The following is a 15,654-nucleotide window of genomic DNA, read 5'->3' on the forward strand; positions in this document are numbered from 1 at the left end:
GAAGGGCCCCCCAGTGGCATGACATTTCCAGCAAGGGAATATCTTCCATGTTCTATGTCCATAAACGCTGATGTAGAGGAATGCAGAGATAGTTTTAAGCACAGATCAAGAAAGTGGTAACTAATTCAAAATGTGTCAAGTTTGGTTAGATTAATAATAATTGACAGCTTATTTTGACAGTCTTTCACTCAATGCTTTTTTCATACATCATTTTTTTCCTTTACATGTTTGGTTGTAATATCTTATCCTACTGCTATAATCTGTTCAATAACACTGTGTTGAACAAGCTACTGAACATATGTGATAAACCAGCTTCAGGATGTGGATATATAAAATACCAATTGTCTTCTTTTCTGTGAAATTTGTTGGTTTTCAATCACAGCCTTCTTGTTTTCACATATGAACAAACAAGTTATTAACCTCAAAATGAATGTCATGCACATTCTTCTCACAACCACGAGAAAATAAAGATGACGACTCTTAACTGTCAATAGTTTTGGTACAGGTCAGGTTTAGCATCAAAATAGACATTATACAAGACTACAAATTCCCACAAGCCATCTCTGACACCTTTGCTAACAGGTATTGTGTCAATTTAAAACTTGCACAATACAGATCACAGAATTGTCAATTTAAAGAAATGTAACCAATATTTGTCATTACATTTAGCTAACAGATTGTTAATCCAGAGATTCTTACCTTTGTCTCGATTCGGCAGTCTCGTCCATATCATCATGGCATTTGTAGTTCTTTGATCGCCACATGATCAGCTAATTAGCATTAAGATACATTTTTGGGGGGGGTAAATACAGTTGGATATATTGACAAGGCACCTTGTCCTGGAAAGATTTACACGGTTATCAAAACATCACGCCAAGGTAAGCCTACACAAAACACAGCCCTTATTTTAAGTTTCTAAAATCTCCTATGGGAAAAATGAATGGTGGAAAAACAATTGGAACCCTTCCCTTGTTTGACCGGTAGGTTTTATGGGTATTATGACAAACACTGTGGTACTCTATAGGCCCTGTCAAAAGTAGTGCACTACATTGGGAAATGGGTCATTTGGGACGCAAGCCAGGATTAATTAGCAGGTTTCTGTGGCTTGGCCTGAGCCGACACTACAGAACTCTTGAATGATCTCTCCTGCCTCACAATCTACATGTCTGCCTCCCCATGGCCGACACTGGAAATTAGTGTTTCAGGTTCACTTGTTGATTTACACCCCCCCCCCCCCCCCCACACACACACACACAATCTTGCATAGCAAAAAAACAATACATGTAGAGACAGATCCATGCCTCAGCTTTACATATCCCTTCATGTCAATTCATTCAAACGACAAAATACCCAGAATACAACATTTTTATTGTTGCTTTGTTGTATGCTGTTTTCCCTTTCCTTACTTTTTTTAAGCAGATAAAAGTTGCACATTGAAATATGAAACACTCCCAAATATATAAATAAAACCACAGGTTTGACAGTAATTGTATTGACAGCTAACTTGAATGAGCCATGAATCAAATACAGGAGTAGAAAAACACTGCAAAACAAAAGAGAAGCATACACAATTTACAGACAAATGTTCATTTTCAGTAATAAAAAATAAAAAAAGAGGTATGATCATACTGCAGTAGTTTGGTAAGTCCCAATATAAAAGCAACATGGTCCTTGTGGTGTTATGATAATGGTCTAATGTGGCCACTAGCAAACTTTTCATTCTCAATACAAGGCAATTCATTTCCCTTACTAATAATAATTTTGTACAGTTGGAATAATAATCGAGAATGACGTCTTGAGTTTTGGTTTTGAACCCCTTTTTCTTTTGTGGGTGTGGCAGTGCACCAAAACATTCCCAATATTTGCAATACATTCAATCAAACTCGAAGGCATTTAATTTGTTTCACAATACAATGGTGTCTGGCAGTAACACTGTTCAGCTAAAATAGAACATAGAGCAACTGCTCTAGTGGGTGGGTGGGTCTCTCTCTCTCTCATTTCTGAAACACGCATTATTCACACACATTACAAGTCTCCATCTTGGATCTCAAAGTGACTTCAGGGAGCTAGATAGCGGACTGCCAAATAAAATAAATCCCCAAATCTGTCACAGTTTTGTATCTCTGAACAGCTAAGAGTAACCCCTGTGTGTATTAAACAATAACCTACCATACAAACTTCAGAACACACATTAAAATTCTTGACCATGAAGTACTTCTCAATATTGATAACTATGACAAGTATAGTAATGATGTCAATTTCATATGTCTTTCTATACAATTATTATTTTGACATAAATTCTTAAAATACAAATCCTATATCTGTTGGACAGTATTTCTTTTGAATTTGATCTCAGCTGAGCATTGTTCATTAACTGACCGTTTTGTCTGACCGTGGTACAGTGATACTTTAAAAGTGGTCATTATAGTTCCAGCACTGTCCATTGCTGTTGGTCTTGACTCCACTGTTAAGTTTCTGTATGAGTAAGTACAATGTTATTCAGAGGATTCAATGAGCCCCCTCATACTCCTTTTATCATCATATTGAAGCATCTTTATAGATTTAGCTGCATTTTAAGTTAAGCTGCTCCACATCAACCATAACCATCAAAGCACAGGAGAAATGTTCATAATGAATTTTAAACTGACATTCTCCGCTGTTGAGAGCGGAAACCATCTTCCCGTCTTCATACTATAGTCTTATCATGGGACTTCAAGCATCCAGAGGTACAGAAGGGCGAGAAAGACACATCCATTGTCTCACACTGGTAATTCAATTATTGCAGTTCTGTACCTCTGGTTTGAGAGGTACCTGTACCTGTGTACCTGTGGTTTGAGAGATGTGATTGGGCATGAACCCAAGTCAGTATACAGGACAGGCCATCAATTTGGCCCCAGAGCTTGGCATTACATTATCCCTGTCTGTCAGTCTGTGTTAGTGCAGCTCAGGGTACGGGGTACTGGTGAAGCAGTAGCACACCTTTTGGCAGGTAAAAAGGTCCAACAGAGCAGTGGTGAGGTGAGCCTGGAAGAGTATATATCATCAGCGCCATAGTGGGGACAAGGTACCCCACTGACTAGACCAGTCCCTCTCATTCAAACATGCATGCACACACACAGAGCCAAGTTAGAGGGAGTTCTGCCTCCTGGCTTTACTGTGGTTAGTGATGTGTGGGTTGACTCAAAACCTGCAGTCCCTGCAGTTTAGGGCAATTAAATATTGTGTGGCTGAATGGCGGGCAGGCGGGTTGAATAAACAATGCATTTAAAAAATCCATGAATGTATAATTCTTGTGCAATTCATATCTATAGGCTACATTTAGTTTTTTTTTTTTTAGCTGGTGCTAGAGTGTAGCCTAAGCCTAAACTTTAGGGCCTAACTGTACACTCTCTGAATACACAGCAATCGTCAAAAGATTTTGCGAACTTAAGCAGAAAAAGTTAACATCGATCCACTGAGGCAAAAAGGACAATGTCGGAGTTTAATTAAATAAGAGACGAGCTGCAAAATGGAGAGTTGACAATAAATAGAAGAAGGGCCAGAACAGTAGCCTGATGTTTGGGAAAGATTTGGTGAAGTGGTAAAAGAGGATGATAGCAGTGCCAACTATTATGTGTGATTGTGAGGCGCTATACAAATTTGACAGTCACAAGAGGAGGACTTCAAAATGGTACATCAAGGGAACTATAGGCTACTGTTCAGATGGGTTAAAGGCCCAGTACAGTCAAAAAACATGATTTGTGTTGTATATATATTTCCACACTATGAGGTTGGAATAATACTGTACAATTTCGAAAATTATGATACTGCCCTTTTAGTGTAAGCGCTGTTTGAAAAGACAGCCTGAGGTTTCAGCCTGTTTTGGTGGGAGGGAGTTTTGGCCTTTCATGGTGACATCATCATGTGGTAAATTAGTTAATAGACAAGAGAGTTCCAAACCTCTCTGCCAATAAGAGCACATTTTCTGTTTTCACCTCCCCCACTCAAACCACTCCTAGACAGTCTTAGCTAAATCTTATTGAAAAATTGCTCTTTGCTAAGAAGTCAATTTTGTTTCATTTTGACCATTTTAATTGAAAACAATCACACTAAAGTACTTAATTGTTATCCAGAAATGATTTGAAATACGGATACAAATGCTGCACTGGACCTTTAAATGGAATAGTATCCTGAAATATGCACACTTAATATAGGTCTATAACCGCCTAATATAATATTAACTTGTGAAATTATACACCAAATGTACATTTTGACTGGAGTGGAGAAATATTATTTATTTATTTCAGCATCTTGAGAGAATGAATGTGTGGTTAGGGACTGTCTGTAAAGTTCCTATCTTTATCAGCATCAGAAAAGCTGATAGTAGCCTATTTCAACCACATAAAATATGCATCCAAGCTGAACTGAAATGTTATCAGAAACATGTTGGGTAGTTTTTACAGCTTTTAACATTTTATATATTTGCGGGTTAGGGTCAGGCCTCAGATTTTCACTTTATCACATTGCGGATGGGTTATTTAGCAAATGCGGGCCGGTGTGGGTGAATAAACAGCTGACCCGTGCACCACTAAGGGTGGTGATGGTGTTGGCTGCTTGTTCATTCAGTCCTTCTAGTCTGGGACTACGTCCTGGTGTGACTTTATGGGTTCCTTTTAGAGGACACTGTGATGACACAGCCTCCCCCTTCAACTAGAGCTACCCTGGCATGCATATGGTCACAAACACACATGCACATCCCACACAACCTCTCTCTCACACACACACACACACATATTGCATGTACTCACCCTTTTACACGTACATACACACTTACACTTTCACACAGTGTGCTCTAACCCCTGTCACATTAAGACACTGCTCTTCTGGAGCTGCTGCTGCGGCTGAGGCTGGCGGCGCTGCTCTTGCGCGAAAGGCTGGGTGTCGTGGCGACTGAGAGGCTGGGCGTTGTGGCAACCGAGGGGGCCGGCTCGTTGGGGCAGCCATACTGCAGGAGGATGTCAGCACACTCCTGACTTCCAGCGTAACGCGCCAACGTGAGGGCCGTCTGCCCCTGGGCGTCCCGACACCTCACATCACTGCCATACTGCAACCAGGGAGAGAGAGGGGGGAGGAGGGAGAATGAGAGCGGGCAATAAGATTCAGCTGAAATTTGTAGTGGATAAAAAAGACATGTACAGTGCATTCGGAAAGTATTTAGACCCCTTGACTTTTTCCACATTTTGTTACGTTACAGCCCTGTTCAAAAATGGATTTAAAAAAAATCCTCAATCTACATACAATACACCACAATGACAAAGCAAAAACAGGTTTTTAGAAAGGTTTGCAAATATTTCTAAATATTTGGTATGACGCTACAAGCTAGGCACATCTGTATTTTGGGAGTTTCTCCCATTCTTCTCTGCAGATCCTCTCAAGCTCTGTCAGGTTGGATGGGGAGTGTCGCTGCACAGCTATTTTCCGGTCTCTCGAGATGTTCGATCAGATTCAAGTCCGGGCTCTAGCTAGGGCACTCAAGGACGCTTTCACCCCTGATTGCTCAGTTTGGCCAGGCGGCCAGTTCTAGGAAGAGTCTTGGCGGTTACAAACTTTTTCCATTTAAGAATGATGGAGGCCACTGTGTTCTTAGGGACCTTCAATGCTGCAGACATTTGGTACCCTTACCAAGATCTGTGCCTCGACACAATCCTGTCTCAGAGCTCTACGGACAATTCCTTCGAACTCAAGGCTTGGTTTTTGCTCTGACATACACATTATGTTCAATCAATTGAATTTACCCTAGGTGGACTCCAATCAAGTTGTAGAAACATCTCAAGGATGATAAATGGAAACCGGATGCACCTGACCTCAATTCTAAGTCTCATAGCAAAGGGTCTGAATACTTATGTAAATAAGGTATTTCTGTTTGATTTTTAATACATTTACTAACATTTCTAACAACCTGTTTTTCCTTGTCGTTATGGGGCAGTGTGTGTAGATTGTCATTATGGGGTAGTGTGTGTAGATTGTCATTATGGGGTAGTGTGTGTAGATTGTCATTATGGGGCAGTGTGTGTAGATTGTCATTATGGGGCAGTGTGTGTAGATTGTCATTACGGGGCAGTGTGTGTAGATTGTCATTACGGGGTAGTGTGTGTAGATTGTCATTACGGGGTAGTGTGTGTAGATTGTCATTACGGGGTAATGTGTGTAGATTGTCATTACGGGGTAGTGTGTGTAGATTGTCATTACGGGGTAGTGTGTGTAGATTGTCATTACGGGGTAGTGTGTGTAGATTGTCATTATGGGGCAGTGTGTGTAGATTGTCATTATGGGGTAGTGTGTGTAGATTGTCATTATGGGGTAGTGTGTGTAGATTGTCATTATGGGGTAGTGTGTGTAGATTGTCATTATGGGGTAGTGTGTGTAGATTGTCATTATGGGGCAGTGTGTGTAGATTGTCATTACGGGGTAGTGTGTGTAGATTGTCATTACGGGGTAGTGTGTGTAGATTGTCATTACGGGGTAGTGTGTGTAGATTGAGGGGAAAAAAATATTGTATCAATTTTAGAATAAGGCTATAACGTAACAAAATGTGGAAAAGGGGAAGGGGTCTGAATACTTTACAAAAAATAGCTATACAGTGCATTCGGAAAGTGTCACACTACTACACCCAAGTCATAGACTGTTCTCTCTGCTGCCGCACAGCAAGCAATACATCAAGTCTGGAACCAACAGGACCCTGAACAGCTTCTACCCCCAAGGAATAAGACTGCTAAGTACTGTAGTTAGTCCGGGTAGCTATTGGTTAATTATTTAACTAACTACATTGACCCTTTTTGCACCAACTCTTGACTCAACACATATGCTGCTGTTACTGTTTATTATCTATCCTGTTGCCTAGTCACCTTATCCTTACCTATATGTACATATATACCTCAACTACCTCGTACCCCTACACATCGACTCGGTACTGGTACCTCGTGTATATAGCTAAGTTATCATTACTCACTGTGTAATTATCTTTCTATGATTCCTCTATTGTATTTCTGCACTCTGCTTTGTTGGGAAGGGCTTGAAAGCGTTTCACTGTTAGTCTATATCTGTTATTTACAAAGCATGTGACATAACATTTTATTTGACATTTCTGCCATTCTTTGGCTGTAGTGTCATGAGTGGATGAAAGACAACAAATGGAAAAGGATGAAGAGACTAAAGGAGGGATGTTCTCTCACCCAGACCAGCAACTGGGTCATGACCACGTCGGCGAGCTGGCAGGCAGCATGCAGCGCTGAGTGGGGCGGCAGGGGGGATCCCCCCATGGGAGAGCTGGGGAATGCAGCAGGGGGCTGAGGAGAGAGGTGACCCCCTGGGCGGAGTGGGGCGTTAATGTCGTCCTTGGTGCTGTGGGCCAGGAGGAGGAGCAGGCGGGGGAGGTCCCTCTCCATCACGGCCACCAGCAGACTTGCCGATAGCGTGTTGACCTCTGACCCCTGGCTGGGGGACATGGAGGGGGAAGGCGGGACCAGCGGAGCTACAAACAGCCTCTGCTCATACTTGGCCCGGATCCACGATTCCCGCTCCTCTCTGGGATCAGTCAGACACAGTTACAGACACACACACACACAGTTATCAAGGGAACAGAGTGTGTGAACAGGCATGTGTATGTAGTCAGAATCTACACACACTACTATTTCTACTTTCTACTACTATTAGCTCTAACACTTCTATCAATGCAACTCTTCTACAATAACAACAATAACTAATACTGCAACTGCAGTCCAGCAAACTTGCCACTTATTCACACGTTATTAAGTGTCCCCTTCCCCTGTCCTATCCTCTGTTTCCCAGTGTCTATCCCATGTCCTCCAGTATCCCTAGTCCTCCTACCGGGTGGCGTCGGGTGTGGGTTTCCGGCGGCCCAGTGTGCGTCCCTCCCAGATGCTGTTGGCCAGGTGGTTGCCAATGGCGCCCAGCACCAGGGTGAGTTCTCTGGGCAGGTCGTCCAGGTCTAGAGAGCGGACACGGGACAGGTGGGTGCCCAGGTTCCTGTGGATCCCTGAACACTCAATGCAGATAAGAGCCCCCAGGTTCAGACTGGCCCACGTTGGGTCTGAGAGAGGGGAGACAGCAAGGTCTGAAATCACACTAAATAGTAGACTAAAACGTGTACAGTTTTAGTCCGGCCTGAAACTGCATGCATAGAATAAACAGAGAGGAAATACAGAGATGGGATTAGATTACTGGTATTGCAATGCATTTCTATTCTGGGTTGCAACTACATGAGTAGGATTTACACTGGAGAAAGAGTGGAAGGATATGGAGTGTTGGGGTCAATTTCAATTTTTGTCACCTCAAAAAGTGAACCAAACTCTATTTAAAATGTCAATTGTTCCATTGAAGAGAACTGGAATGGAATGACTGGAATTTAAATGGAATTGACCCCAACCCTGATGGAGAACGGTTCCACACCCACTGAAAACCAAGCTCAATGAGATCACCCAGCTAGCACATTTGATTCTATGGAAGTTGTGGGAACGTATGTTTTTGGTTTCACATTGGTTGTGGGAACAAAGCCATTCGTTTCCTGACCAGTAAAACTGAAAGAATTTTAAACGTTCTGAGAACAGAAGTGAACATTTAGCCTTTTCTGGGAATAATTATTTTCAGGTTGCAGGGATGTTCTGAGAATGTTGAACTATAGTTCCTTAAGTTTTCCTGGGAGGTTTTATTAACACCCTGAGAACTAAAATTATAGGCTATTTGGAGGTTTTTGAATAACTTCACTGAATGTTTCAATAAGACTTTTAATAACACTAATAGCTTATTTTGAACTCCAAGGGTAGATAGGACACATGGAAATAAATTTCTTTAGGCATTAATAATGCAAACACATGTATTTTTATTGTGACACGGCATAATCTTCTGTTCTCTATCCATGGAATTAGTCCACGTTTTGTTACGCATACAAAGCTGTTCATTTTAGTCTGTTCAAACAGACCCCATTTAAAAAGAAACAAGCACTCATTAAGATCAAGTGTGGCCAATTAGTGGGTGCCACACCTGAATACACTTGACCACACCTGAATACACTTGAACACGTTTTTAAATAGCATTCTTAGAACATTCTCTGAACGTTAGTAAAGTTTTCCGGTGGTTTTTATGGAAAGTTTTCTTAACATTCTCAGAACTGAATATATATATTTTTAAATCATATTCTTAGAAGGTTATCTGAACTTTACAAAAGTTTGTTTTTTATGGTTAACGTTCTTGGAACAATTTGAGAACATGACTTTAAATAGAACCAAGAGGAAACCTGTAGGAAACGTTATGCTTTAGTACTGAAATTCCCAAGAAGAATGATGTTTCTAAATGTTCTTGGAACAATTTAAGAACATAACTTTAAATTGAACCATGAGGAAACGTTATTTTTTACCTTTATTTAACTAGGCAAGTCAGTTAAGAACAAATTCTTATTTTCAATGACGGCCTAGGAACAGTGGGTTAACTGCCTGTTCAGGGGCAGAACAACAGATTTGTACCTAGTCAGGTCGGGGATTTGAACTTGCAACCTTTCAGTCCAACGCTCTAACCACTAGGCTACCCTGCCGCCCCAAAGCTTTATGCTTTAGTACTGAAATTCCCACAGAAGAACATTGTTTCTTAATATTCTCTGAACTATTTGAGAACATTTCCAATGTCAAACCAGTTGGAGAAAGTTCCTAGAACATTACCAAAATTAAATTTAACCATGTTTGAACTTTTAGGAATTCTGTTATATTAATGAAATACCAAGATTTTTTTTTTTTTTGTCAAGTTTCTTAAATGTGCTGAGAATTTTCCAAAGCCAAGCAACTATCCTGCACCATTCCCAGAAAGTTGTGGGAAGATTGTATGTGAAATAACCATCTCGCCAAGCTCTAAGAAACATATGGTCCTCAGAACGTTATGCGCTAGCTGGACAGTAAGATGGATGAGAAAGCAGAAAAAGCAGTAGAGCACAAAAGGAAAGAGAAATTGAACAAACAGAAAGAGAGCAGCAAAGTGAGATACAACCAACAGTAATGAATGAGTTGACTAACTAGGTGCTTCACAGTCCACACAGAGGCTGTTGCCCTTGGCGTTACGGATAGCCTGCAGCGCCACAGCTTCACTCTGGCTGTTCTTACGAGCCTGTGGAACACGCAAACACACAATTAGTCTCTCCTTAGTAATAGCTGGTTTCCAAGACAATACACTTTGCCAGATGCAGATATTTTCTTGTAATGCGTGTGGGTGTGAGTGCATGTGTATGTGCCTGTGTGTCTCTGTGTACGTGCGGACAACAACCATCCGAGCCACTTTCTGTTCACCCCGCTACCATCCAGAAGGCGAGGCCAGTACATGTGCATCAAAGCTGGGACCGAGAGACTGAAAAACAGCTTCTATCTCAAGGTCATCAGACTGTTAAACAGCCATCACTAGCACAGAGAGGCTGCTGCCTACATAGAGACTTGAAATCATTTGTCACTTTAATAAGTAGATCACTAGTCACTTAATAATGCCACTTTAATAATGTTTACATATCTTGCATTACTCATCTCATAAGTATATACTGTATTTTATACCATCTATTGCATCTTGCCAATGCCGCTCAGTCATTGCTCATCCATATATTTATATGTATATATTCTTATTCCATTCCTTTACTTAGATTTGTGTGTATTAGGTAGTTGTTGTAGAATTGTTCGATTACATGTTAGATATTGCTGCACTGTCGGAACTAGAAGCACAAGCATTTCGCTACACTTGCAATAACATCTGCTAACCATGTGCATGTGACCAATACAATGTGATTTGATTTGTGTGTGTACGTCTGCATCCTTGCCTTGTTCTTGCTGCTCTCACACAGCTGCAGGCTGGCCAGGATCTGGCTCTCGATGGCAGTCACCCAGGCGTCCCTTTCCTCCACACTCTGGGCCTCAAAGTGCCACGTCTGGCCCGTGCTTGACACGATAAGGAAGTCAAAGTTATCCTCGTCTGATAACAGAACACAGACAATATATAGGCTTGTATTAGAGACAGGCAAAACATGATAAATAGGGCCCGGAGTTGACTATATGACCTGGTACAATTAGGCCTGAGGTCAGGTTAAACTCATGGCCCTAGTGACAAATTACCATACAGTGGATTCAGAGGGTTTCTTCCTCCATCACAATGATGATTGGTGGTGGATCGCCAAGCAGCTCTTATCTGCTAAGTAGACATCGGCATGCATTATTGCATTGCTGTCATGGTGGACAAATGAAGATGTATGGAGTATATGGAGAGAAGACTATTACTGAATGGAGATAGGCGCTTTCTCAAGAGCAGTGTTAATTTCGTCAACAATAACTATGATGAAAAACACTCATCAACAGCTTATTTTTCCTAACTTAACTATGATGATAACGAGATGAGATGTCCTGGGGAAAAAACTACAACTATTACAAATTACTTTTCATTTTAGTCGACGAAAATGTGACAAGACGAGAATTCAACCTAAGACTAATGTACATTTAATTCCCTTTCATCTGCTTTGTCCAATCATAAGCAGGCATGCAGAATAATTCATGCAATCCTCTCATTGGCAAAATTGTCATCTTTCAGTGTGTGGTCTGATTGAGCTGATGTGTTCAGCACTCCGCACAGATCCCAGGCGGTCACTTCAATCACTCGTCAATCTTTTGAACTGATGCGAAGCCAGGACATTTGACTTGTAACTGACCTCAACTAGAAACAATGTTTACCCTCTCTCTTACATTCACGTAGGCTCTATTTTTCCATGTGCACTGTTATTCATTCATCTGTGTTGCCGTTCCCGCGCCGCGTTCCGCAAGTATGAGTTGTGTTTCCTATGGGGAAAAAACGAATGCTATTTGTTGAATATTAGGAGTACAGTAATACTTCTGGCATTTTTGAAAAGCTCAACCTATTGTATTTTCAAGGAAACCACTGTATGGGGAGAAAATCAGAGCTGTAAATTGTTTAACCTGTAGCCAAGGCTGTATAGCCTATATGGTTAATTATGGCTGGCATTGGTTACAATCTGCCACAATATCAATGTTGCCAGCTAAGGTATACGAGGGCATAGTTGGACAAGGCTATCTGAATGTGCACATGATGAAAGTACAAGGTAGCCTGAATATTCATTATTTAATAGATACAAATACACTGACTTATGTAACTAAAATGTCTGTGACTAAAACTAGACTAAATTTGTCCAGAGTTTTAGTCGACTGATAATAACTAAAACTAACGATGAAATTACTCAAATGTGACTAAGATTAAAAGCTATTTTAAGACTAAAACTAAATCTAAAATAGCTGCCAAAATGAACACTGCTCAAAAGAGAACTCAATATGGTGCTATTGCATCTTAAAAGCAGACACAGTGACAGAGAAATTGACAAACAGAAAAGCAGGCAGCAGGACAGACATACAAGATGGATGGACAGACGAAAGGACAGAGACATGCAGTCAGGATGAAAAGCAGGGCTGACAGACAGACAGACACACACCCTCATTACCTGTCTTGTTTATGTTTCTTAAGCTACCAAAGCTTTTTAGTTTCCACATTTTGCGCTTTGCTAAAGGGTATGAGATTAGCAGAGCAGACGTCCCAGGAAAGCAGAGGGGAGAGAGAGAGAATGAAGGAGCACAGGAGAAAAGGAGGAGGAGAGAAAAGGGATAACGGCAGATATTTTGGAGAAAATAAGTAGACATTTTCAAGCAGCAGGGCAATAACAGATGAGAGCGATGTTTTTCTTTAGACGTATGTTCAGTATTGACCCATTTCTAAATCACTTTCAAATTTAGTTTCAAGTTTATCCACAAACAAAGTCTACACAAAGTCTAAAATTCCTCAACAAAGATTTGTACAGGAGGATGCAATGTTCAGATAGAAATGTAATGTGTAGAACACATTCTATTGAATCTCATACAGTTCTATCTGCAATGTTCTGAATGTTTTACCTCACTAAACCCTGAATACACTACTGTTGGAAGCTTACCATCTGCTTGGCCAATTGCTGTGTCTCCTTTCAGGTTCATGCTCTTCTTCTTGCGATGCTTCTTCCTGTCAACCATCGGGGAGGCGGGGCCTGTGTCTTTAGAGGAGGAGGGGTTGGACACACCCTCGATGGCAGTGTCTGCCACAGGCACACAAGCACAGGAAATAAGTTTGTGTCATATGGTATAATAGTACAAAAAAACTCACGGGTATGTGAATCTAGTGGAGAATCATATCCACAATAACTCAAATAAGAGTACACTAGAGATGCAAGCAAATTCAAAAGTGACAAAATAAATAAACAAAGTCCACAGAGGACGAGGGGGTGTACGTACCCACACTTTGGGTCTTGTAGGAGACAGTAGAGGGACAGCGCTGCACCCCTCTGCACCCCTCTGACAACCCTCCTCCCGCCCCCTCCTCTACCGGCAGGAGGTTACTGCCACTACCAGGGACTATGGGGGAGAGAGAAATACATTAAAAAGAAATATTACATAAAGACACTCATGACAATTCAGTGATCAAAGCAAAGAATGTAGATCACTCAAAAAGTTGTCAAGTGCTTATTTATGTTCTATTACATAAGTGCAATGTTTTTTTACATCCCAAATCTGGTGAGAGATGGATGAAAGAAAATGTCTGAAGAAGAGCAAGTTACAGGGAGAATGATGGCAAAACAGTGAGACACCAAGATGGATAGAGAGAATATGCTCTAAATTAGATTCAGAGAGAAGGAGAATGAAAGGGGAGAGAGAGTGATAAAGAGTGGCTATCCTTTTGGGGCCCCTTTTACCTGCACTGGCCCCCTCAGGCACCTGTACGTCTTTGACCAGGCCGTTGAGGCCGGGCGGAGGGCCACAGGAAGGGACGGCACCAGCGCGGGGCGGGCGTTTCCCTGGCACCTTCACAGTCACACGCAGCATGTCCATTTCCTTCCCATGGGCATTCTGCATGTAGTCCTGCCAGGTCAGGGGGAAAGGTCAACCATTACAGAAAATATATAGTGGTATTGTAACATGGTCCAATCCGTTCTGGGATTCAATACAGTGTTCAGCAGGTTATACAAGAGTCGTTCCACCAATTGGCTGCCTTTTGAGCAGTGTAACTTGGTGGGGGGAAAAAACATTTTGTTTCACCTAGTTTTTACATTCTGTCATAAAGAGCACATGTTCAACTTAATACAAATAAACATCTCAAGGAGGTTAAATAAAAAAAATAATTGCAAGTAAAGTAACACGGTTGACGATTTCATCTTAAATCAGCCATGAATCCCTTTGTGACAAGCTTGTTGTGTGCAACAGGGAGGGGCAATTGAATGCAAGCTTCCCCCCAAAAATATATTGTTAAAACGTTTCTAGCCTGTCTATCTATGGGTAACAGGGTTGATGTGTTATGCTCGACCCACTCAGTTATCCTCCACAAAACACCAGAAAATTGCCAAAAATAGTAGAACCAGCTCACCTGCTTTTACACTAGGGTTTGACTAGAAGTTGTTCAATGTTTCTTTTGAAAAAGATTATGAAAAAGGAATAGTTTGACCATATTAAAACAAGAGTTTAGTTCACGTAACAGGGTTGACCTTAAAATGAGGGAAATTTCATTTTTTTTAACCATAGAATGAATCACTAAATCACATTAAATAAATAATAATCACCAGAAATGACTGTGACAGCAACATAACAACTAGGGATTTACAATGATGGTGAGAAGTTGGGGAAATGTTGGGATTAAGTGGGTTAACATCTTCCTAGAAGTCAAAGAGGGTGCACAGAGGAACATGTCAAAATGCTGTCTTTATTCATAATTTTTTATTTATGGCAATTAATTCAATACAAAAGGCTTTTAAAATTAAATATTTGTACTTAAAATATCAATGGCACTCATTTCGTGGAACGACCCACAAACCATACCTCTTTAGCCAACTCTGGGATTCATTATCCAACCATACTCCAAAGTCCCTGTCATAGAGCCCAGAGTTTTCCCTGTCAGGTCATGTGGTCAAAAAGACAAACTCCATTTGTCAATCTAAGGAAGCTCTATCATAAATGTGTGTCTCTAATCAGCTACAGTATATGTGAAGTTATTAGGGATGTGTCCATACAAACAGCTAGACAATAGTGTAGCACTTGTGTGTCAGTGCATTGACTCACATTGACGCTTGAGTGATAGGAGAGCATGCCGTTGTTGGACAGCGTGACATATTTCTTCTTCCATTCCTTGTTGAGGGAGTTGCCACTGCGCTTCAGCAGGATACTCTGGTGGAGGAGAGGAGACAAGGATAACATTCTTTATCTGTTCTTTGTTATCGTTCGTCACCCTTATGCCAAAAGAGCCTAGAAATTCTCAAAGGTAAGTTGAATCCCTCTCCTAGCTCCATGATGTTAGTTCATTGTTTGTGGTGAGCTCCTAAAGACTGCTGTGAGTTCCCCTCTACACAGCTCCTACAGGATGTACTGTCACCCACCTGTTTAATGGGGATGGAGCGTCCACTGCCCAGGTCTCCTGTCTTACTGTCTGTACTCCTCCTCTCCGAGTCACTGCCCCTACGGCCCTGCAAACAAGGCACAGGACAAACGACAACAATTAACAGGAGAAAACAGAGTGAGAGAGATTGAGAGAAATATACAGACAGAGAGTGAAGAAAAAGGC

General features: G+C 41.3%; 1 protein-coding gene across 1 annotated transcript in view; it reads right to left on the reverse strand.

The window, feature by feature from the left end:
• Window positions 1–4,846: 4,846 nt before the first annotated feature.
• The window catches only part of LOC120021320 (arf-GAP with GTPase, ANK repeat and PH domain-containing protein 1-like), a 61,700-nt gene continuing 50,892 nt past the window's right edge, over window positions 4,847–15,654 (reverse strand). Inside the window, exons 9-18 of the mRNA XM_038965031.1 lie at window positions 15,470–15,556; window positions 15,156–15,260; window positions 13,805–13,964; window positions 13,341–13,460; window positions 13,007–13,144; window positions 10,844–10,995; window positions 10,059–10,149; window positions 7,867–8,089; window positions 7,212–7,563; window positions 4,847–5,083 (exon numbers count right to left, since the gene is read on the reverse strand). Coding sequence (XP_038820959.1) covers window positions 4,847–5,083; window positions 7,212–7,563; window positions 7,867–8,089; window positions 10,059–10,149; window positions 10,844–10,995; window positions 13,007–13,144; window positions 13,341–13,460; window positions 13,805–13,964; window positions 15,156–15,260; window positions 15,470–15,556 — 1,665 coding nt within the window. The remainder of the gene's footprint in view (window positions 5,084–7,211; window positions 7,564–7,866; window positions 8,090–10,058; window positions 10,150–10,843; window positions 10,996–13,006; window positions 13,145–13,340; window positions 13,461–13,804; window positions 13,965–15,155; window positions 15,261–15,469; window positions 15,557–15,654) is intronic.

The sequence above is a fragment of the Salvelinus namaycush genome, chromosome 2 (genome assembly GCF_016432855.1).
Source record: "Salvelinus namaycush isolate Seneca chromosome 2, SaNama_1.0, whole genome shotgun sequence".
Classification (NCBI taxonomy): domain Eukaryota; kingdom Metazoa; phylum Chordata; class Actinopteri; order Salmoniformes; family Salmonidae; genus Salvelinus; species Salvelinus namaycush.